Genomic DNA, 24,876 nt, shown 5'->3' on the forward strand with positions numbered 1-24,876 from the left:
CTTTACAAAACCTATTTTACATTAGATAACTGAAGCTACCAAAGATTTCCACTTTGCCAACCATCATCAGCCATGATCTATCCACTGCTGAAGGCCTCCCCAAAGTCATTATCATCCCTCAAGTCTCAAAATGCAATAATCCATCAAGCTCCTGCACACGAGCGGATATCATTTCTCCCATCTTCGCAGCGGTCAACTTCTCGGGCATTCCCTCTCCCCCATGCGTATGTTTATGCGGGTTGTCTTAGATGAGAAAATGGTCTAGTTTACATGATTTGTAATAGGACCAAGTAAAGTTTACAGCAAAATCCATTTCTTTACATGTAAAATGAAGTCACTGTAAGTAGATACATTACTTTTGTTATGGTGAAAAGTGTTCTTGTGGTCTCATACAATTAACATTTTCAAATAATGATCAATTACGGCTTTGTGAAATTCACACATACAAGGCTTAACAATGACTGAATATTTAATAAGCAATATTTTATTATCTTACAACAAAACATGGTGAATAATGGCAGGTAAGCCACACTATTCATTAACTTTACATCAATATAAATACTTAATAGCAGATGGCCAAACACAAAGTAGACGAAATTCAATACGAGCAATTGCTTAGCTAAGCTGGACTTGGTTGGGTTACTCCTGGTGTCACTGGATGCTTAATGTGTTGTTTAAATGTTAATTAGTTACATTCAATTACAAGTTACTCTTATTAGACTTACATATTTTGACAACAATGTTCAATTTCATACTAAAGACAATCTGTACAATGATGTGTACTGCTATGCACAAATACATTAATAACCCTCGTATTTTTCAAGTGAACTTAGCACCTAATTGGAGGCACATGTTGGCAGGTGTTAATTTACACAGAACTATTTTTTGACCCATTAGAGGTTTTTTGGGTGAGATCATGTAAATATATAAATGTCGTTAAACCCCACCACCACCCAACACAGCCAACTAGTAAGGGTTGTTACGTAAACAGAACATGGCAATTTGTCACCAGTATAGCACACCGGTGTGTTGGAGAGCCAAGCCACAACATTTACAATCGGAGTACGACGTTTTGCCAGTAATGACAACTAGCTTCATCAGGCGACAGATTTGTGACGTTTAGTCAAATATGGGTTATAGCATACAAATCGAAGTTGTGGGAACATTTTTACTAGATTTAACGTCCAATGTTTTTCTGGTGAATATCACCAATGTGGAGGGCATTTAAAAATGACAATTTAAAGTTATGGTTCAGTGGTGACGAACATATGCTTCATGCATTTATTCAAGCACCTTCAACAACTAATTATCCAGTTGACCCTGTGTAATTGCAAAATCCTTTAAAATTAAACGAGCAACAGGCTTCAAAGTTTCATCATAGAATGATGTGGAGCGTTTTCTTATTTTGGATAGTTAACATAATTTTTTTCATAAACGTTCACATACCTTCGTACTAATACACCAAATAAATAATTGGCATAACCTTCCCTTTTGACGTAGTACCTACTGTCTCACACTGTGGTGATTACATATTCAGCAGTGGAGTGGGGATTACTACTTCGCAAAGCGTATAGATTTAATGCGCCGAGAGGACTGCCCTCTGCTGTACACATGTGGTACGGATGGTCTTTTCTCATGAAGTTTTGAATCCTGAAAACCCACTGCCTGGACCCCTCCGCTGGGCACTGCAGATATTGCAGAACTGAAGACAAAAATGTAAAAAAATTCAAATTAGTACAGTATAAACATTCAAATGCAATTTCATATCATGAATCCCTTACACGTAAATGCAAGTACTTTCATTTAAATATCGATTGATAAATCCTTGTCTCATAGAGTCTAGGCTGGGGCTTATGCATGACATTCGGTTATTTATGTATTATGTGCCGCAAGAAGCGTGCCAATAAAGGTATGATTACTTTGGTCAAGATAAAAACCTAATTTCATTCGGTGGTCCACAAACCTCATGTTTCGAACATACACATTTCAAACACATATCAGCCACTTGGAAGAAAGGGAACATCACATTGCACTGCAACCTGAGTTTAATTCCTGGCCAGGGCTAATACGAGTGGTCATATCTGAACCATAATAATAATAGGGTTTTTCCCCTTTTTTCTGGCAACAAAACTGAAACCTTTTTTACGAGGCGTCATCTGGTCGAGCACCAATTGGGTCGAGGCTCAAAAGAAAGCCGTCCTTTGGTGTGGACCAATCAGTTTCAAGGACAATGCATATGTTATCATAGTATGTTTTTTGTTTGCATTTTGACTGCAGGTATTGTGGTTAATGCAGACATGAATCCTTGTAAAAAAGGTTTCAGTTTTTTTGCCAGAAAAAAAGGGGAAAAACCCTATTATTATATTTTGGTACTGGCAAAGGAAGTCTAATGATATCTGAACCAGTTCTTGCCTGCCTACACCCTTCACAACCCACACTAATCAATATGGTGAAGTATGGTAAACAATCCCCACAGCTGATAGGGCATGGAGAAACATTTATCCAGCAATGGATTGAACAAAGGTGGTAAATTATGTCACATTTAACCAGAAGTGTCTGTGGAGAAACGTCCTTTCTCCTGAAATATAAGATGTGTGGTTTAGCTTTAATAATGGTAAGCAATTTAAGTTTAGTATAATGTGGAGGTGTAGCGGTGGCACAGTGGTTAGCACACTGTGTTATGAACCCGGGAGAACCTCGGTTCAAATCTTGGCCACAGCTAATCAGTGGCGAATTATATCTGAACCGCTCCTGGCTCACTTCATGCCTCGCCCCTTTAACAACCCAAACTGACCAGTGTGGTGAAGTATGGTCATACATTTCCCATGTCCGACATTGTGGGGAAGACTTCACTAGCAGTGGATTGACAATGACTAAAACGTATTTTTCTTCTTCTCCATCGCATTTACAAAGCATGTAAATGTTAATACGTTAACATAACCAACCAACGGTATAGCTGCTGACCATATTAACACCTACGCAGGTACTGTTGAAACAGATTTATTTCAAAGCTGCCAATAAGTGACAGTAAATAAGAGAGAGTAAGAGAGCGCAGTGACCGTGGCATTGCTGGAGATGCATTCCTTGTGGAACATGTGGTGGCAGAAGAAGACCACGATGTCAGTAGCTCTGTTCAGATCTGTGGAGAGTGCAACAGCAATCGGCCAGCAGGTATCATGAACCGAAAAACAGGTTTCAACATGGAAATCTGATGGTGATTAGTACAGAGAGGACCGTTAATGACCAATGACACAGAATAATCGAATGATAATTGTACAAAGTAGTCTCGGTCTGTGTAAACGCAAATAAAAACAATGAAAATAACAAACTTTACTGAGATTTTTTTAAATATATATTAGCGTTGAGTACAAATTAACTTATGACTTAAAATTGTAGTTTATGATTAAAACATAAAACACGGGGATGGAATTCACAAATACATACAAAATTTTATGTAACGCTTCATTTAGGGCAGTGATACAAATCTGATGTTAAGTGCAGTTACCTTCTGGCAAAATAGATGATTGGCAGACCTCACAAATATTTTCCTCTGTGAATACAATACATATGAAAAAATGCAGATTATACTGACTAGAAGTGGATAACCCAACAACAACCTAAGCAGTGTACTAATCAATAACAATGTAATTCATAATACATTAATTATAGAAAACAACATGCAAAATATTATGTAAAGTGAACCTGAGTGATAGAGAAATATATGGTAGTGTACCAACATATCATAATCTAATGAAACAACATAAATGCATTTGTAAATTTATTAAGTTATTGTGTCTAGTCTTACCCTCAACATAAATTGCACGTCGCTGAACTTTCTGCAGCCTCCTCATGAGAGCAACGCAATCAGCAACTAGGATCTTCTTACAACCTTCACGCAGTGAGATCTGATGGGGAGATGAACTTGACAGTTTGAACACTATGATTGCCCTTTTTTTCTACTTCAAATCATACGAACAATTGGGTAAATTCATATTTTTGTGTGGGTATTTGTTAAATAAAGAATTATAATAAAACATTGTGGTTACAAAAAAGCTAAATTGCTCAAATGTTAACTTCAACAGATTCCTGGAGACAATCAATTTCATTATGTTTCATTGTTCTTCAAAACGCCAAACTCCAAAGGGGATATCAGAGAGCTGCACCACCTTATCGAATAAACACATCTCAGGGCTAACATCAAGCGGTGACAACACGATGTGCTTTCTCTCAAGAATACAACTATTCCTACCCTATGGACAACCAAATTACAGTTCTGCTTCACCTCATATTTTGAAATGCAACCGTGCACCGAGCTATGTTCTCCAAGCACAAACGATCAATGGCAATCAGTGCCCTTTCTGTCCCTGTCTGTATCAAGGATCTTGGGTGGCTTGAATATTTGGCTGGAGAGGATACGTTCAGTATCCTTGATGTACAGCCGACAAAGATCCCCCATATAGCCTTAACAGACTGTAGGAGCAAGAACTGTTAGCGAGCACCTATGAAGGCCCGGACGGCACATGAGGGGGGTGGGAGGGCAGCACCATGCCCGGCCAGCACCATGCCCGGCCAGCACCATGCCCGGCCAGCACCATGCCTGGCCAGCACCATGCCCGGCCAGCACCATGCCCGGCCAGCACCATGCCCGGCCACCTTTGTCTCCCCAGTGGAGATGTTTACAGATGGCACCAGGTACTCATTTAAGGCCGAGTCGACCTAGGGGAGGCCCATGACTTATTCAGATAATCTTCACTGGTGTTGGCCATGAGCAGGGATTGAACTCGGGTGGGTGGGGTTCGTAGCACAGCGTAATAACCGCTATACTACCACTCCTTACAGCTGAGACACGCGTGTTATACGTAACACACCTGGAGATTGTAGTCGTGTAAAATTTTCACAAGGGAGTCACGCAAGTGTGGGATCTCCATTCCCTCCTTGATACGCCGGATAAGGATGATGGGATCAACGTGTGTTCCAATGTTGTTCAGCAAGCCCGTAACAAAAGCTTTAATTGTAAGGCGACACACAAAATATTTTGGTTTTAAACAAAATGTCTTAATAGTAGCAGTTATTTCTAAAATATATCATGAAATATATATAATGGAAAACAAAAAATCCAAGAAATGGTTAAACAGAATGCATTTTACCGACAAATATATAAACTTCATAAACAGCCTACCGTCTTTTAAAATATACACCGTTATTTGAATGGTGCTTCTGTCACTTGTATCGTTTCAGATTCTGTTAGATGTGTTTGTGCGCACAATTTATAGTCTATATGCCAACCAGGTTTATCTATAGAGTAGGTGATGAGGTCATCCCAGAGCTCTGGGTCATCCTGTTCCTTGGCAAACTCGATGGCTTTGTCCACGTCATTTAGCTCCTCTGTGATCATCCGCAAGGCCTGCTTGCTGTTTCCCATACGACCTGCAATGTGTAGGTATCACCGTGTAAGCGACAAAGCTACTGCAACACATTTTACATGAACCACACCAAAGAGTACGATTATAGATTGAATAAATTTTGTGCAGTGATGCGTGCATTAAATGCAAACTGCAATAACTTGAAAAATCAGACTGCATTCGATGGACTTACTAAGAAGAAAAACCGTCTCTTCAATAAAATGCCTCTGTTGACAGATTTCGAGAGCCTGAGAAAGTGACATACATTCATTCAGATGACAATAATTAATTTCAATTGGCACTTCAGGCTCCTGGTATACGACTTGTGCAATTGATACCCGGTGAACATTCATAAAGAAAAGTGGGATCTGTGTAAGATCACATTCTGGGAAATGTAGTGCCCCTTTAGCATTAAGCACAACTGCTACAGTCAACATGACCTCCATTTCAGGGTTTTTTTTGGTGACACTTGGGTCAAACAAGCGGCTTTTCGTTGTCTACACCACGCAACATTCGAGCCATAATGGCACGCTTCACGCGGTCACAATAGCTTGCTTGCTTGCTTATCGTGATGAGGGCACATCGAAGGGTCACGCAACATTGTAAAACATTTCCAGCTTTCAAAAAAACACTGCCATTTTCACAGGACCACCGACAGCATAGTTGTTTAACACGGGAAAGGGCATTCCAACCGTACCTTTTGTAGCGGGCAGTGAATGCTGTTTCTCAGGAAGGGAAGCAGGTTTGGACGGTCGTACTCCGCATACAGCCCAATTTGCAACTCATGGTATTTGTCGCCCTTGTGTGGGTCCCACTGGAACAACTTGTGCAAGTACTGTAAGACCAGGATGACAAACGCCGGTGAATATGTGGAGGCTACGTGTCTATTACTTTGATTTGAAAATACAAAGGGAACGCTGTGACCTAAACACCGAGTCCCACGATTATATATTTAGAACCTGTTAACCCGGTGCAATGAGTAAGGGGAGGAAAATCTTTGCTCTCTACTTCATTGCAACAGATGTATTTGATTTGGTTATCACTTGTGAAGAACAAACTGTATTTTGTCATGGTGACAATTAAATGTATTTTGAAAATGCAAAAGGCAATCATGGATTGTATAAAGTGTGTGTTTTAATACTATTACATTTTAAACGTGAAAAAATGGTAATGTTTTAAAATAATTGGCTGTAAAAGGCAAAGTATGTACCCATGTTAACAATTCGCAGTAAATAAATCATCTACGGTGCACATCAATTGAATATATTCATTTAAAGTGTGCTTTGAAGCATGTCCCTTTAAACATATAGTATAGATACTAGCTTTTTTGCCCGTCCAAGGACAGGTGTATATTGCAGTAAATTAGAAATATTCAATAGAAGAATTGTTCAGCTCATGAATATTAATGAGGGGGGTGGGCTTCATGTGGAGTGACGTCACACACAGGACACACATTCTTGGCTCATTATAGTCATATTTAAAATATAACATTTTGAAAAAAATGTTTTACTAATTGCAGCTTTCAAAGTAAGCAGACTTTATGGATGTTGCCATTTGAAAATTATATTTCTTTATGACTTTGTATGAGGCGGGGTGATTAGCATAATGTGATACAAAAACCCAGCCACGTGAATTTGATTTCAGACCCCGGACCACATCTTGTGGGAAGTGATATCCCAACCAGTTTTAGGCCTTCCCCTTCAGGAACTCACATTGATCAACTTGGTTAAATATGGCTAAACAACACCTCATGGACCAACATGGTGCGAGGAGGCCTTCATATCGCGGTGGAGTGACAAAGGGGGCTGTAATAGTACATAAATGATCACCCTCTTTGATCCTATCTACGTGACTTTACCGAAAGACCCAAAAGAAAATGAATTCCTGCAGTCACGAAAGCTTTAAGTCAAGATCACCCTCTTGTTTATGTATATCGTGGTTATACCCCGAAAACGTGATAATAAACGTACCACATGTTGCAGCTCTGGCCGATCCTTCAACTCCGTCACTACTTGCGTGATCTGCAATGCAAGGACACATTTCATAGGTATGCTGATTTTCATTGCGCAGGCAAAACGTCAATTCAATTACAACCTCATAAGCAATTAAGTCGTCATGATAAACAAAAAAAAACTCACAGGGATTTTGTCTTCATTGTCCAGGAGTAACTTTGCAGCTCTCTACACAAAATAAAATGCAAGATTCATTTGAACAAACACATTCTTACATTTAAAGAATAATGAAGCTTTGTTACATTTATTATTATTATTATTGTTTGCCCAGGAAGGCCCGGATCTCAAGACTCTTTTGTTAGGAGGATCCTGCCACGTTATCGCAGTAGGGGGAGATGTTGCTATGTGTAATCCCAATTGAGCAATTTTCAGGTATTTTTTTAGCATTGGGATATTTGGCCAAGACAAGTCATGTTTTTTCAGCTGCGCGCAGAAACCACAGAATCCAGAGAAAATCCACACAGAATAAAGGGAAAGAATATGCGAACACCACACGGAATGGTTCAGGAGTTGGAAATTCAAACCAGGACCTCTTTGCTGTGAGGCACAAGTGTTACCACTCTTCGAATCTGCTACAAACATTACTAATATAATAAAGCCAAGAATGTGTGTGTGTGTCGTGCATGATGTCACTCCACATGTGCCCCCCCCTCATTAAAATCATGAGTGGGTGACGTCACTCCACATGCCACACCTCTCCCCAATAACCATTAGCGGGTGACGTCATGACACATGGGGCAACCCCCCCCCCCCCCTCATTTACAATCATGAGTTGAACAATTTTTCTATTTAATATTTCAGATTTACTGCAATATACACCTGTCCTTGGACGGGCAAACAAGCTAGTCTTATATATTATCCCTTTACGTGGCACACATTATATGTTTGTTTTTGTCAATATACTTTTATGTGTGCCAATTGATGATGGTGTCACATCGTAGAGGCAACCTCATGTCCTCAGCATGCTCCAATATAGCTGCTAGAGTGCCCTATGTGAGCTGTAATGGGAACTCCATTGGTGTTGATCTAATAAACACATCAAAATATATATCCAGGCTGCCTGGACAATATAAATCAAAGTAGGGATTGCTTCCCACAAACCTCCTTGTCAAAGTCCATGAGCAAAGGTATCTTGTCTTGTATAGCAGAGAAGAGGTTGTGCTTGTGAATCAGCTCGAACACATCTTCGTGCTTGAGGCGCAGGTAAATCGCGAGAGCCTTGTCATAGCGCTGGTCATACGTATAGCTAGGGAAAAAAACAATCCGAGTCACAACCACTGTAAAAGAAAACGTGATCTTTTACGTGTTCACTGGCATAGCCCAAGTGTTGCTATTTGCTAAAGTGAGATTTAGCTAATATGTAGGTAGATATATTAATTGGGTCTATCGGTAAAGCCCATGAGCAAAGGTATCTTATTTTTTCTATCTACGTGGCTTTACCGAAAGACCCAGAGAATATGAATTCCTGCAGTTACAAAAGCTTTAAGTCAAGATGTAGGTAGATCATAAGAGGTTTTTGGGTTAGATCGCGTAAATACATGTGTCATTAAAACCACCCAACACAGGCAACTAGTAAGGGTTGTCACATAAACAGAACATGCTAATTTGTCACTAGTACAGCACACCGGTGTGTTGGAGAGCCAAGCCACAACATTTACAATCAGATTGTACTCAAATTGTAAATGTTGGACAATATAAATCAAAGTAGGGATTGCTTAAGTAATTACTTAAGTAATTAGCTTACTTAAGTAATTACTTAAAGTGTACACACATATTGTGATATTGGTGGAAAGTAAATTGGATTAAATAATTTTAAAAAATGTAATGTGCGGAAAAAATGTAATTAACAATTTCCAAATTATATGGTGATTTTACATCTGTATAAAAAGTAATCTTAGCTGTCCAATCATAAGTCCAATCATGGCTGCCTGCCATGGTTTAAAGCTCTAGATTGGTCAAAACTAAACTGAACAAAATGTCCAATCTGCCTCTTAAATTTAAAATTGTGTTCTCAATCTTACCGTACCTATTTTACTATATTATAACAAAAGTAAAACATGATGAATGAACTTTTTAAAAATGTCACAAACATGTCTGTATTTCCCACTCTGAAAGCATCTAAATAGGATCATTGCTTGAAGCTCAGACTCACAGCTCGGCCAGTGTTTTGAGCAGGACAGGGTTGTTGGGGTCACGGTTCAGCTTGTCAATGACTGTCTTCACGATGGCCAGGTTATTATAGAGGTTTCCAGGCCACTCACGAATGAGGGATGCAAATCCCTGGTGAAACACATAGGGGAAAAAATATATCTGTTAATCACGTACTCTGATCACTCCAAATCACACCACCATATTTCTGAATTTGTGTACCATTCCGAATAAAGTCAACATAAAAATGTGATACTATATTAATAAATAACACTGCCATACGTTTCGGGCAATGGCCCTTCATAACTATAGGTAGACCACTACAAGTATGATGCATGTTTTCACAGGTCAGTGCAAAAGTGGCTGCATGCTCACCTCTATATCCGAGTAAAGGAACTCATTTAGGATCATCTCATAGATGGCAGGTCTCAAGCGCAGATCACCCCGTGGCAAATACCGACTGATGGCCTTCACAAGCACAAGTAAAGGCATATGTCAGGAATGATTGTACAAGTGAATAATACATCACCACACTTCACAAATCAAGTCTCTTCCGTAATATATAAATCCCATCAATACTTAAAATAAGCAATAAGTGTTTACAAAACCTCATTTCACAGTTGTTACATCCAAATCTAATACTACCCAACCTAACCATTTCGGTTAAGAGCACCATCCGCACGTGTTGCGTGAAAATGAGGTTGTGATGTGAACCTCCGGCTTGCATCCAGACCCCACTCAAACTGGATGGGAAGCCACCGAGTGTGACCCTCCACAAGCCCCTGGAAACACTCTCATTTTCAGAACTGCTATGGTGTGTACAAGAATGAGCGGCAGGTGTGGGGGCTATTGATTTTTTGAAGCAGGTTTTTTTAGCCTTGATACTTTTCTCCAAATCTGCCCCTGAGATGACTTGCAATTCCAATAACCCACAATGCTATGTTGGGGTTTAAGGCAGGTGATTCACCAGTCAGCTTTAACCTATGCGGGGTCAACAGTGCCCAATCATTGAGACCAGGTGAAATTGCACAGAAGTGTCAGATGTTACCAATGCCACTCGTACCTTGAGCTGCCCAACCTTCTTAAACTTGTACACTTCATCCTCCCACAGCTCCATATTTTTTCCCAGTACCTTCTGACAGACCCTGGGATAAAACATATTTTTTTTGTTTTTTTGACCAAATAACCAAAAGATAGATTTACATTTGTTTATTTAGCAAATTGAGATTTGAAGATATTTTATCAATTAAACCTAAGTGCAAATGATAAACAAGAAAGAACAAATGATAAGCTTACATACAAGACACAAAGCACAACATATCACCAAACTACATATGTGAACTTTACAATAAGGTATGCAATCTCAGTGTAGAAACATGAATACCACAAGCTTAAAAATCAACAATGGGAAGAATACAATGTTAATCAGCATAAACCCTTCATACTGTGCGTGCAAAAGTAAACATTAAAAGCTTCCTTCCACATACACATTTCACACCAATAAATTACAAATTCTTCAGAGCTATGATGATTCAAGACAAGCCCTTCCGAGGCCCCCGCAGAACAATCTTTACATTTCAGGTATGTGTCGAGTTATCTGTGCTACAAATGTACAAAACGAGGTGACAGGGTGGCTCAGGGGACGAATACCATGTTATTTTACTGAGATGGCACCGCGGGGAACCTAGGTTTGAAACTGGGCAGCCACTTTTGATAAAACTGCGTTTCCAAGTGATCACAAATGACTGCGATACATCATTATATTTAATTTTCACTTTAAACTTGCTTATTACATTTATGAGAATTGCACATTAGCCGATTGCCATGTGATACGCTTTATAAGGTATGTGATATGCTTTATAAGGCATGTAACAAAAAAGTAAAACACATAGTGTTAACAAAGAAACCTGTTGAAAGGATATGGGAAGTAATTTTTTTATTAATTTTCCAAATACCTACACTGCCGATTGTAAAAAAGTGATTCAATCTGTGTGGAGGATCTTGATATAGTTGTATTTATAAATGTAATGCAGATACATTACCATTCCATGTGAATCAGACACCTTATTTAAAAGATTATGATCACATTTTACATTTACTTTTAATACATTACTATACTTATGCAAATCAATTTTGAGTACTGGTTTAAAAATGTTATTTAATTCGCCACCTAAAATATGCTACATTTAAAAATATATGTTAAACTATGAACCCCAGCAGTCACTCAATGTAAATATCTTCGACGTCGAAATAGAAGCTGTTGCCATAAAAGTATATAGGCTTAACATTTATAAAAATACTGAAAATTTGATTTATAAAAACATTTTTTTAACATAACACTATTTATGTTTATAATTTTCACACATGTGGTCGGTGCTCTGAAATTAAACGGTCAGGTTAGTTCATCATCACTCTCTGCTCACCTTCCGGCTGTGTCACTTTCACCTGTTGTCAAGAGATGAGAAATGTAGGCACGGCCAATTTCCTAAAACAAACCAGTAAAATAATCAATAAAGTCGACAAATCAGACAGAGAACAACGAAGTAATGACATATACAAGCCAGAATTTTATAGAAAAAGTGCAGAAATTCACATGCATTTACAATTTCTCATACAACCTGCTCATGCCATTTCAAGTTTCATTCGTAATTTTACTGTTTTTAATACCAGACATTAATTGCTGACGACTTATCAGAAGTCAGGTGAACTACAAACAGGCATTGAGTGAAGTCCAAGATTAGAAGTAAAACAAACTGCTTCTTATATGAAGGAATAGAAAAGTATAGTTGAAGATACCAAAACGTTGTGTCTCTTAAGACTCTTCTGACTGACTTCTGCTGCAAGCAGAGCTTCCTGCAATCGAAAATAAAACGGTGTTGAATCAAGCAAGAGTTAACAAAGCATTTTCACGACCAGAGCACAGCCAGATAATGTGCTCGTGTTAAATTTTTACACGGAAACAATTGCTCACAGCCCACATTTGTATGGGCATCACGAATTAAATGCAGCCGTCGTGTAACATACCATGGTTCGCATATATCTAGATACCCTATGCGCGGATGCAATAGCAAATCGCCCTTGGTCAACCCACTTCTGAATGAATGCTTCCTAATGCCATTAGGGTTATTTGACCATATTGTACCATGCTGATCAGTGTGGGTTGTTGAAGGTGGGGAGCAGTCATTGGAGAGTATAAGTATAGGACAACAATTGATTTTCTGCACTGTCCTCTTCTGCCGATCATTTCACACCGAAGCATATAAACAAGATGCTGTGCATGGCGAGTTACAATTTCAATAATTTCCCAGGCTTAACTTTGCTTAGCTTTCAAGATATGATGAGATTGGGCACATTCCTGTTGATTTTGTAATCGGCTTACAACTTATCACCCTGGGCCTATTCCAAGAGAATAGTCCCTACATAGAATGTATGTTTGCAAAACACATGGTTACCTTGTTCTAAAACCTACCCCTTCATGATTCATTTATGCAGATTTTTGGGTCCATGCACAAGGTGCTCAGAGAAGTGTTAGACACTGGCAGCTGTGAATGACTGCTCTGGCGCTAATAATCAGCTAACCAGTCCTTGCTTCCCCCATTATTCAACATCAGTCATGACCTGTCCACAGTTGGATGAAAGCCTCCCCAAGTTGTCATCATCCCTCACTGTCCTGTGGCGTTACAACCCATCTACCCCTTGCACACAAGCCGATGTCATCGCTACTCCACCGTTATTCTTGACCACCTGCCATCATCCCCTTTTAGCGACGCGTCCTGCCCAAGCCCACTTTTCTTAACAGTCAATATGTTTTGTCCAACATGTGTGTGTGTGTTTTGTAACCCATTTGTTCGTCTTCCTGTCTCTCAGTGTAATTCCAAGTATACACGGCTCTACGCTTCTTTGCACACATTTCAGTTTTTGTTCCATTTTCTTTGTCCACGTCCATGCTTCTGGTCAATGTCATTGCAGGTAGTACACTGTTTAACAATGTTCTTCTTTGGTAAATGTTCTTTTCATTATTAATTTCAGTTTTCCAAAATTACTCCAACCTCCTCTTGTCCACCTATCTACCCCAGTATGTCTCATTGTGTGTATACCTATGTCAGTGATGTAAGGCAGACCAGGAAGAAAGTAATGAAATAATCTCCATTTATCAGGATGATTTTATTCAATTATCCATTAAGTTTATGTATAGTCTATTATTCAGTTTCTTACCCTTTCTTTATTTGTTTGCTGGAGCCTTCCTACAAGTCCTTAAATGTCCAATTGAATAGAGATGATAATTACTTTAATACCAGGAGACACATTTATGTACCACCGAAAGAACCAAGAATAAGGGGAGTTGTGTTAAAATTTTACCAAAAGCAAATTTATTAATTAAAATGTATACAAAAACATTTTTTCCTCCAAAACATGTTCCTAAAATAGCACTGTTTGTTTTACAACACACGCAGCCATAAACCTGATATTGCTTTGTCTCCAGGAGCCAGGCAATGTGGTCATCTTGGTCTCTCTCCTTTGCCACCACCACATCCCGTGGGCTCACAATGTAATACATCAACTCCTCCGTAGGGTAAGCTGAAAGACACAGAAAAGGAAATTTCAGCCTAATACACATTCTTCCTCGTAGCCCTTAAGTATGTGGGCAATTGGCATTTACTGTTGACCGCACTAGAATGCTCATGGCTATAGTGGGGTTAAGTGCTCTGTGTGTGCATCCAACCCTAACCATAATGTGTCATACATATTCCAAAAGGTCATTTAGAATACCACTTTCATTCCTGCCAACCGCAATGCACCGATTAAATTTAAATTGATTCTTATACTCATGGTATGTGAATTGAATTGTGTATAAAACATAACTTATAATAAATGCAAATAACATGCAACTGTCACATTTTCACAATTAAGTGACAATTGTATGACAGAAAAATTATAAAAACAATACAAAAGGTGGTAAAAAGGAGTAAAAAAAACTATTATTTAAATTAATCGTGACCTCACATCATAACACTTTATGAAAAATAAGGATCATCCCATCACCTAGGTAACAACATCCTCCTCATTGCCTTGGTGTTCACACAATTGCAAAAATAAAGTTTCCTTCACCTAGGTGATAGTCACAGCAGCGGTATTGATGGTACCCACGAATGGAGAGGGCATCACAAGAGGTCTCCTCGTACGAGTCCTCCTGATGCTGCAGAATGCGCAGCTGTGGTCGGTACGCATTTTTGGTACTTTCCTATGGAGTGGCTCACAATAAGATATCAAACAAACAACAGACAGGTCAATTCTAATTGTATCAGGGGTGAAGAACCTCTTTCTGACCAACGGCCAAACATTACTTTAAAATTCTGTTTGTAGGCCACACATTAACATACACCTTACTCATTTCTGCCACTCCAAGAGGCGATTGCAGTGATAGACATTACTGAGGGATTTGATATGAAAAACAGTTTTGTCAGGTCAAAGGTCTAGTACCTATTTAGTATGGCAAAGATGCTTATAGTGACATAGAAATATTGTTTGGGGGGCACTTCTAAATGGCCACAGCACACAATTAAGTTGTGGGCCATGTTTGGCCCACAGGTCATAGATTCCCCAACACTGATTTTTACCAACGTTGCTCATTTATAATCTTTGGGAGTAGATTAAAAGAGTTACACGGCTACCTGACACAATTATTATGGTAAAATGTAACAGAAACCCAAATCATAACATATTTGCTTGAAAAGCCTGAAAAAAAAGACCACTTTGGAACCTCAGAGGCTTGAGAGATATGCTACGGATGTATTCTAGATTTAAAGCTTTCGTGACTGCAAGGATCCATACTCTTTGGTTCTATTGGGTAAAGTCACGTAGGTAAAAAACAAAATAACAAAAATCACAACGTTTCGGCCACAACACAAGCGGGAGACTGTCCTCCAGACAGTCTGTCCTCCAGACAGTCTCGTCCCTTCACCTGATGAAGGCCGCTTGTGTTGTGGCCGAAACGTCGTGATTTTTGTTATTTTATTTTTTACCTACGTGACTTTACCCAATAGAACCAAAGAGTACGGATCTATTGTTGCTTCATCGGAGAGTTTGCATTTCCACGAGCAACCTCTTGGAGGCAGTCTTACACTAATTCTACCGATTAAAGGATGGGTGTACATTAATTACACAATTCCTGCTTAATGACTAATGGCTTCAGTAGATATATTAGGGCAATAAAGCTGATTCAGAAACTAATCATAATTCAAGCCTCAGCTTTTATTACAGTTGGTGACTTGCTGTTTACTTACATCAAGCATGTAGGACAGGACAACCAGTTGGTTCCCCAGAGGTGCGATGCCACTCACAAAGAAGTCTACTTGGAATGCTGAAACTAAACAAAATATTTGATAAATATTAATGCAAAACACTGTATATATTTTTGAATGCCATTACTATTCAGTTTATGCTACTGATACAATAAACAAGACCACAAGCTACAGGACAAACTTCAGCATGGGTGATTGAAAACAAGGTCAATGGAGCATTGCCCACCGAATATAACCTTCTTCTGTGTAAAATTATTTGAATGCTTAGGTGGTGCCATGCGCATTCAATCCATTGGAAACGCCTGCCATTTGGTCCATGTACAATTAACTAAATAAATAAACCAATAGGCATCCCTCACATATCTGCCCCTGGACATACCATAAAAATCATCACATTCCATTAGCCACACATCCTTCTGGTAGTGCATTAATTCATATGCATTAGTTTTAAAAAAATGCAAACTGTGAACTGGTCTCGACATTCAATGTCAGGATTGCTTGAACTAATGCTGCTGAACTACATGTTAAATGATGTCAAAGTTAATATTGTCCAACATATTTTACTTACAGCAGTAAACCCACAATAAAAAAAAAAGTATTTGAATATCTGCACAACTACTGTACAATATGCTGCATAATCAACGGTGTTATGTGTATGACAAAGTACTCAAATTACCTATTTCCACATAGCGGCGTGGGAGGTCTCGGTTTTCTGTTGCAACCCTCTCTTTAACCACACAGATCTACACGCACACACAAGGACACATTTGCGGCATCCACGTTAATTGCTGCATTATTTCATTGCTAAAAACTAAGTTCTAACAACAGTGTATTCTGGGAGAAAAAAAAAAAACAGGCGGGGGGAAAAATAAGAAATCAGACCTTTTAACCCATGATCATTATTCTGAGCCAATGTATCATCTTATTATAACCAACCACATTAAGAATTTGTTTATATCGACAGATAAAATGTAACCACCTATGACAAAATGACCCTGAATGTACCTGATGTCATCAGATCATGGAAGATAATCATGTTTGAGACTGAATAGTGCTTAGAAATGTGATCACCATACAAAATCAAGGTGGACATCGGTGGCTGCATGGTTATCTGGCAATAATCAGAAGGAAGTGTAGCAAAATCCATCATTGTACTTCTATGTCCTACACCTATCTATGCTCCTTGCCTTCAACAACTAGCACTGGCAAGCATAGTGACGTATGGTCACATAACCCCCCACAAACTATGCAGTGTGGGGAAGCTCTCATTCAGCAGTGGATTCATAAATAGGCTACACATGTAAAAAATCCAAATTGATTTTAAGATGGATCCTTGTTCAAAGAATTTTCTTCATACTCAAACTATGTACAGAAGCACCTATTTACAGGATAATATAAAAAATGTGTTTAGCGATAGCAACTTCATTTTGCCAGTCTAAATAACAAATCATTTGTCCAGTTATATGACCATTTCCTGAAATGTAGGCTACGGTGGACAAAAGAAAACTAAGCCATGTTCAGCACCTTCACAGTGTCTGCCCAGCCGATAAAGAGCGTGAGGTCATCCTTCCAGCACAGGCTGCAGGGGTAGATCTCAGGCCGCAGGCTGGTATTGTCTCGCGACACCGTCGTGATGCGTTGCTTAAGGTTCATATCGTACATCTTGACACCCTGCAAAAACCACATGCCAGTGCATTAGTTCAGCTCGTAATTTGCCTACAACTTCATAACAATGTGAAATTTTAGATTCTAGAAAACACAGCATCTGTGATGCACATGCACGCAGTACATCACAAAGATGGTTTATTGAGTTGCAAATGAGTGCCTTGATGTAATAATTTTTATACTAATTTGGGGATATGATTCTGTAATTTTTCGTAAGCACCAATAATGTAAACAAAGCTTCCTGATCACGCACTAAATTTAGAAACGTGAGGTCTGCTGCATCTGCCAGCTTTTTCTGTCACATTAAAAAAAATCCTATTGGTATATAGCAGTAAACTGCGCTTTCGTGATGGTTCAATTCACTTGCCTTGCTATTCGCCCAAGCAATAAGATTGGCTCTCCACTTGATGGTGGTGATGATTCCTTCGCCCTGATGTAGGACTGTTAATTTTTGCTTTCCAAGCCATCCACGCTCACACAGATAAAGCTGTAGATAAGTGCAAAACAAACAAACATGTAGTGTCATACATATTGTACACATATCATATTCACCCAAACGTGTTTTTTTCTGGAATCCAAACTGCAAACCAAGAGCAAAAAAAAGCTGTGTTCTGGCCAAACAAAATGGTTCATCACATACATAAAGTCTCACACACAATACATTATATTGTTTTCTGAGTCATACAGATACAAAACAATCACACAGCCCACACATGCACGTACCCATTAACAATGCTTCAAAGACATTAACCCGCACAAGTATTGATATAAGCCTAGTTGTGAAATATACATGACCTTTTTTTCAATAACTTTTTTCTATAAAACAAGTTTCCCCCAATTACAGTTACAAGAGTCCTCAAGCATTATTACAAGTGTTCTCTTTTGTCATTAATGTCCAATACACTCTGCATCAAACATCTTCAATCGTTTGAGCATTACACTTAAAGAGAAAGAATTTATAAAATTAACATTTTAATTAACTATATATGGATTTCAATGAACTGAAAGAAAATCAAGAATGCCCAATAGCTTGTTTGAACAGTTTTATCATATTATTTGAAATGTGAAAACAAATACAATCACGCAAGGGCACACTTAAAAGCCCCTAACTGCAGAAAACTCAATACTAATGCACCACAGGTGTCAGTGTTACTGCATGTTCGATCACATGATGTGCATTTAAGAGACATTGACGCCTCATCTCCACCCATTAATGACCCGTATTTGCACTGTTATGACACTTGTGTTTCAACTCAACTTTTAACAAAAACATCACATGCCATCAAAATCAAATTCACTCCATTCTGCAAGAAGAGATAAATAATATGGCATATTATTACATTTTAGCAACATGCTATATTTTTTTTTCTGCTGATAATCTTAATGCCTTTAAACTATTTATCAGGCCTTTGCAATGGACAAAAAATGTGCATGTCTTATTAAATGGGAAATCACCCTATAAATTAATTTTAAATTAACGAGTAGAAAACACGTTGCCCTGCAACGGAAAAAGAAGAAACAGCTATCACTTTCATTCACTTCCATTCTCTACTCACAATCCTGTACTGAGAGCACTAACAGTAGTCTGCTTTTTTACAGAATAAAATGTCAAGATAATATGTATTGCAAGTATATTTTTCATATTCTCATGGATTTTTTTTTTAAATCTGACAAAATAATTACAATAGGAGCACAAAATGAAAAGTTAAGAGCACTTTACAATGAACCGTGTCAATCTTCTGTATTCGTTACTTTCACCTCTTCGGTGTCGCTATTATAAGTCCTTCGAACTTCTTCCGTCATTCGAACTCAGTTTTATGTTTATTCGTTACATGTGTAGTGTACTTCACGGAGGCACACACTTGAACTTGGAGGCAACAGGTGTATTAAACGGCCCCAACAGGGCTACTACATAAACGTACACAAGTTAACTAGACCCCAACGGGGTAACTACAGTGAGGGAAAAAAGTATTTGATCCCCTACTGATTTTGTACGTTTGCCCACTGACAAATAAATAATCAGTCTATAATTTTAATGGTAGGTTTATGTGAACAGTGAGAGACAGAATAACAACAAAAAATCCAGAAAAACGCATGTCAAAAATGTTATAAAAAATGATTTGCATTTTAATGAGGGAAATAAGTATTTGACCCCTCTGAAAAACATGACTTACTACTTGGTGGCAAAACCCTTGTTGGACATCACAGAGGTCAGACGTTTCTTGAAGTTGGCCACCAGGTTTGCACACATCTCAGGAGGGATTTTGTCCCACTCCTCTTTGGAGATCTTCTCCAAGTCTGACGTTTGCCAACTCGCACCTTCAGCTCCCTCCACAGATTTTCTGTGGGATTAAGGTCTGGAGACTGTCTAGGCCACTCCAGGACCTTAATGTGCTTCTTCTTGAGCCACTCCTTTGTTGCCTTGGCCGTGTGTTTTGGGTCATTGTCATGCTGGAATACCCATCCACGACTCATTTTCAATGCCCTGGCTGAGGGAAGGAGGTTCTCACCCAAGATTTGACGGTACCTGGCCCCGTCCATCGTCCCTTTGATGCAGTGAAGTTGTCCTGTCCCCTTAGCAGAAAAACACCCCCAAAGCATAATGTTTCCACCTCCATGTTTGACGGTGAGGATGGTGTTCTTGGGGTCATAGGCAGCATTCCTACTCCTCCAAACACGGCGAGTTGAGTTGATGCCAAAGAGCTCCATTTTGGTCTCATCTGACCACAACACATTCACCCAGTTGTCCTCTGAATCATTGAGATGTTCATTGGCAAACTTCAGACGGGCATGTGTATGTGCTTTCTTGAGCAGGGGGACCTCCCGGGCGCTGCAGGATTTCAGTCCTTCACGGCGTAGTGTGTTACCAATTGTTTTCTTGGTGACTATGGTCCCAGCTGCCTTGAGATCATTGACAAGATCCTCCCGTGTAGTTCTGAGCTGATTCCTCACCGTTCTCATGATCATTGCAACTCCACGAGGTGAGATTTTGCATGGAGCCCCAGGCCGAAGGAGATTGACAGTTCTTTTGTGTTTCTTCCATTTGCGAATAATCGCACCAACTGTTGTCACCTTCTCACCAAGCTGCTTGGCAATGGTCTTGTAGCCCATTCCAGCCTTGTGTAGGTCTACAATCTTGTCCCTGACATCCTTGGAGAGCTCTTTGGTCTTGGCCATGGTGGCGAATTTGGAATCTGATTGATTGCTTCTGTGGACAGGCGCCTTTTATACAGGTAACAAGCTGACATTAGGAGCACTCCCTTTAAGAGTGTGCTCCTAATCTCAGCTCGTTACCCATATAAAAGACACCTGGGAGCCAGAAATCTTTCTGATTGAGAGGGGGTCAAATACTCATTTCCCTCATTAAAATGCAAATCAATTTATAACATTTTTGATATGCATTTTTCTGGATTTTGTTGTTGTTATTCTGTCTCTCACTGTTCAAATAAACCTACCATTAAAATTATAGACTGATAATTTCTTTGTCAGTGGGCAAACGTACAAAATCAGCACGGGATCAAATACTTTTTTCCCTCACTGTACATAACGAGCAAAGACCGAAGATCGAGGAGGCGTAGCACAGCGGGTTCATTCCAGAAGACAGACCATGAGTGCTCCCGGGACTTCCCTTTTATGCTCCTGAGCGTGGCTTCGCTCCGCCTTCGGCCATAGAAGGTTCTCGACCGAACATCACGTATCCCTCAAGCCACCCTTCGGGCCCCCCCGCTACCCTGTCCAGATCACATGCCCTCTCGGGTTCACCCAGACTGTCACGTCCTCACTTGCTCTCCCTCTGACTGTCGCCAGAGCTATGCCCCCTAGGGCCCGCTTCTATGGCATACCCACTCCGGTGCCAGAGAGAAGCTCAAGATGCACAATTCCACTCTTGTGACAGTAGCTGGCGCTAAACGCCAGAGTGACTCCATTTACGTCACTACACATGGAAAATCTCGTTTAGCCAGTTACCCAGCTAGCTTTGGTGGCAATGGGCGATAGCCAACAATAGTTTTTCTTGGGGTGGAGAGGCGCCCAGACAGCAGCCAGCCAGGAAGATTACTTTTTGATGTTAGTCAGATTAAAAACATTATACGTGCGAGTACGATAGTGGTTGCTATTACTCTTATTATCACCCTGCACTACTCTTTATAATGTTTAGATTTGTTCAGAACTGTTGTAGGTAAAATTAAACCACAATTAAAAAAACGTAAAATCAGTGTGTTGAAATTCAAAAGGGGTCTCGATAAAATCTATTTAAGGCTACATTGCCACTTTTGATTATCTACTGGGTTCTTTTAGGAGAATGTTGTAGGGCTTCCTGCAGTCAAAACATGTCAGTTACCTTGTCACTTCCTGTAATGTATTGCCTGGATTGAATCTTTCCAAATTCTGGGTGTAAAGCCACCGCCTGAAATACAAAACCAGCCACTTCACGTTACTCTCCTCAATACACCAGAACCATGGGTCCCACATGTCACAGAGTTCAGATAATAAATGAAATATGAAATGATATTCAGTTGCATTTCAACACTAGAAATGTAATATTCAAGCAGAAAAATAAACACAGTTAACATTGTTTAACGATTATATAACATTCATTAATCTCAATACATCGTAAAATGAGCAACATGATGGATAAGACAACAGGCATTTAATGTTGTAGTATATTACAAATGTACTTGCTTTAATAGGCGAATCAAAATTGCAGTCTGTGTTGGCCTCGCTGCTGTAAAGACCATGGATGAATACCTGAAAAGATGAACGCCAACATGGTAAATACATTTCAGTGCAATTAACTTGTTGGCAATGGCGGAGCCAAATGCATTATACATCGGTATACATATATTTATAGAACACGAATTGCTCTTTCAGTATGGAAGCAATAATTAAATGTAAATTAAATCTATTTGCAGGGTGTTTTACTTTTGGTAAAAGGTTCAATCAATTGTAATGCCTTGCTTGGCATCTTGGGACCTCGCATGCAAAGGGCAGCCATTCAGAGTTTGCAGAAATATGATGGAGAAACAGCCTAGATTTTTGGCAGCCTCAGAAAATTCAAGTATTTACCTAATATGCAATAGCTATATACCACTAAAATCATGCCACAAGCACCAACGTGTCTTTGGAAATACTCCTTTGCCATTGTTGTTGAATCATTACTTTGCCCAGGAAATAAAGCTATAACTAATCTTAGAAGTGACGCAGGTGCAGAAATTTGCCATTTCCATGGAGGTCAATGCATTAAAGAATTGAGATTTGGCTAAGCTGACCTTGTCCTCCCATAGAACCTGCCACTCTACTCACCACTAGCTACATCTCTCTCATTCCCAGGAAATATAAACGCCTTAACATCAAACCAAATGAAACGCACAAACCAGACGCCAACAGTAGCACTTCAAGCAAGCAACATTATATGAACCAGAGGATCAGAGGTGCACTTACTCAAAGAAAGCTAGTGCTTGACTTCAAAATGTGAACTATAGCAAATAATTGGAATTTCCTTCTTTACAACTGGAAACCATCCATCAGTCATGTTCTCTGATTATACAGCAGCCACGGCACTTTTGAGGTACACTGCGCTCACCTGACTTCAATTGACATGTACACATTAGCTGCAATTTATTCCCAAGACTTGCAGAAAGACTAACTGTTCCTGCAATTTACAGCAATGCTTAGTACTGTTGTATTCAACAAGAGGATAAGGCACACAAACCATTTCAAAGACATGACATTTTGTGACCTTTTTTAATTGTGGTGCCTAGGTTGATAATTACAAATTTCGATGAACGGGGTGAAATACAGGCAAGAAACATAAAATACCTTTCCCTCATCAGAGCAGCTGGCGATATATTCTCCATCCATATCCAAGCTGATTTGATTCACAGTCACTGTGTGCTGGCCAGAAAATAGTACTCATTAAGTAGCAACACTAAAAGGCATTCAAGCAAGTGTGCTTTTAAATCTGCGTGCTAACATTGTTTGAAAAGGGTGTCTACACATATTGTGAAACTGTGCACGAAACATGGAGCTCACATAATTTGTGTTAACATATGCAAAATATACATTGTACAACTTAATAACATGATAAATTTCATTCACATTTCTTTTTAAAAATTATTTAAGATTAAGATATATGGAGTATATACATACCATGCGGCACTGCAAAACACTTCAAATGCAATATTACACATGACAATAGACTGTGGTGTCAAGGTATAAACGATACTTACAGATGAAAACTCTCTGATTTTGTTGCCATCGACGTCCAAAATAAACACTTTGCCAAAATGGGTTCCCAACGCCACGAACTGAAAGTGAATTTATTCATCGTTACAAAACTGAAGCTGCCAACATGCACAAAATAGTGTCTTATTATGAAAAAAAGAGGTCATGCTAACATATTAAAAAAATAAATATACACCTATATATAATTCATTTGTTTGGCATTATTCATCTATAAAGTCCAAATTAGTAAAATGGAAAAACACACATCACAAGACTGTATATACAAGGTTAAATCCAGTAACATATGAAATATTTTTTTTATTAAAACCATTACTTTAAACCAGTGCAACTTTACGCTGGAAGGACTTGTGTTTTATATTGCAATATACAGCTGTTGATTTCTGACTGCGGACACAGCAGAATATAGGCATCTGCAATAAAAAAGGGCATTCTGGGTTTGAATTATTTTAGTAATGAGACTATACACGTCAGATGCTTATAAATACAGCACAACCGAAAGATTTGTAAATAAAAGCCAAAAAAAAATTACAAAATGCACCACAAAGAGACGTCATTAAAAATTCAGTGTGGCGGAGAGGCGCCATTTTTTATGATTACTGTTCCCCAGGAAGGCGGCGGCCCTTTCGCTCCCTCCTCACTCTCGGTGGACAGAAAATCAATACTGTTTAATAAAACACGGGGCCGCTCCACCGAGGCCTGATGCCTGGCCAGGCCCACTGCGCCGCGCCACTGCTTTCGCTCGCCTCAACGCTCCGCTCGGCACCGCGATTGCCGGCGCATAGCGTAAATATATAAGCAAACAAGTAAACAGATACATGGAAGGATAGACAGGCGCGCGGAACAAAATTATGAAAGCGATACACAATAAATGTAGATAATTGGATACATGTACATGGTCTCAAGAGTGCCACAATTACATGGCTTTTCAACTGATAAATATAAAATGTATATTATTTAAATGAGAATTGTATAAATTGCATTATACGTAACATTATTTTGTTATGCATACTGGACAGATATTTGATGATTAAGGGGCCATAATTAAGTCATAAGACTGCAATGTTATAAAGTAGCACTGACCTAATTTTAAAATGATTTTGAAGC

The 24,876-nt window shown here is 39.1% G+C and overlaps 1 protein-coding gene across 3 annotated transcripts in view; it reads right to left on the minus strand.

Annotated features, from left to right (window-relative positions):
* Positions 1-451: 451 nt before the first annotated feature.
* VPS41 (VPS41 subunit of HOPS complex) overlaps positions 452-24,876 on the minus strand; it is a 30,325-nt gene continuing 5,900 nt past the window's right edge. For all 3 annotated transcript variants that reach the window (XM_032951553.2, XM_076066095.1, XM_076066094.1), the window contains exons 4-29: positions 23,757-23,834; positions 23,347-23,421; positions 22,210-22,275; positions 21,869-21,934; positions 17,897-18,016; positions 17,389-17,535; positions 16,541-16,607; positions 15,847-15,929; positions 14,672-14,804; positions 14,025-14,140; positions 12,359-12,415; positions 11,986-12,047; positions 10,626-10,707; positions 9,938-10,030; positions 9,567-9,694; positions 8,516-8,660; positions 7,541-7,582; positions 7,373-7,423; positions 6,100-6,237; positions 5,596-5,650; positions 5,287-5,427; positions 4,869-5,005; positions 3,806-3,905; positions 3,506-3,550; positions 3,060-3,139; positions 452-1,702 (exon numbers count right to left, since the gene is read on the minus strand). In XM_032951553.2, coding sequence (XP_032807444.1) covers positions 1,634-1,702; positions 3,060-3,139; positions 3,506-3,550; positions 3,806-3,905; positions 4,869-5,005; positions 5,287-5,427; positions 5,596-5,650; positions 6,100-6,237; positions 7,373-7,423; positions 7,541-7,582; positions 8,516-8,660; positions 9,567-9,694; positions 9,938-10,030; positions 10,626-10,707; positions 11,986-12,047; positions 12,359-12,415; positions 14,025-14,140; positions 14,672-14,804; positions 15,847-15,929; positions 16,541-16,607; positions 17,389-17,535; positions 17,897-18,016; positions 21,869-21,934; positions 22,210-22,275; positions 23,347-23,421; positions 23,757-23,834 — 2,376 coding nt within the window. In that variant the 3' untranslated portion in view covers positions 452-1,633. The remainder of the gene's footprint in view (positions 1,703-3,059; positions 3,140-3,505; positions 3,551-3,805; positions 3,906-4,868; positions 5,006-5,286; positions 5,428-5,595; positions 5,651-6,099; positions 6,238-7,372; positions 7,424-7,540; positions 7,583-8,515; positions 8,661-9,566; positions 9,695-9,937; positions 10,031-10,625; positions 10,708-11,985; positions 12,048-12,358; positions 12,416-14,024; positions 14,141-14,671; positions 14,805-15,846; positions 15,930-16,540; positions 16,608-17,388; positions 17,536-17,896; positions 18,017-21,868; positions 21,935-22,209; positions 22,276-23,346; positions 23,422-23,756; positions 23,835-24,876) is intronic.

Source organism: Petromyzon marinus, chromosome 10, assembly GCF_048934315.1.
Source record: "Petromyzon marinus isolate PM22_M1 ecotype Great Lakes invasive population chromosome 10, UKy_Petmar_22M1.pri1.0, whole genome shotgun sequence".
Lineage (NCBI taxonomy): Eukaryota > Metazoa > Chordata > Hyperoartia > Petromyzontiformes > Petromyzontidae > Petromyzon > Petromyzon marinus.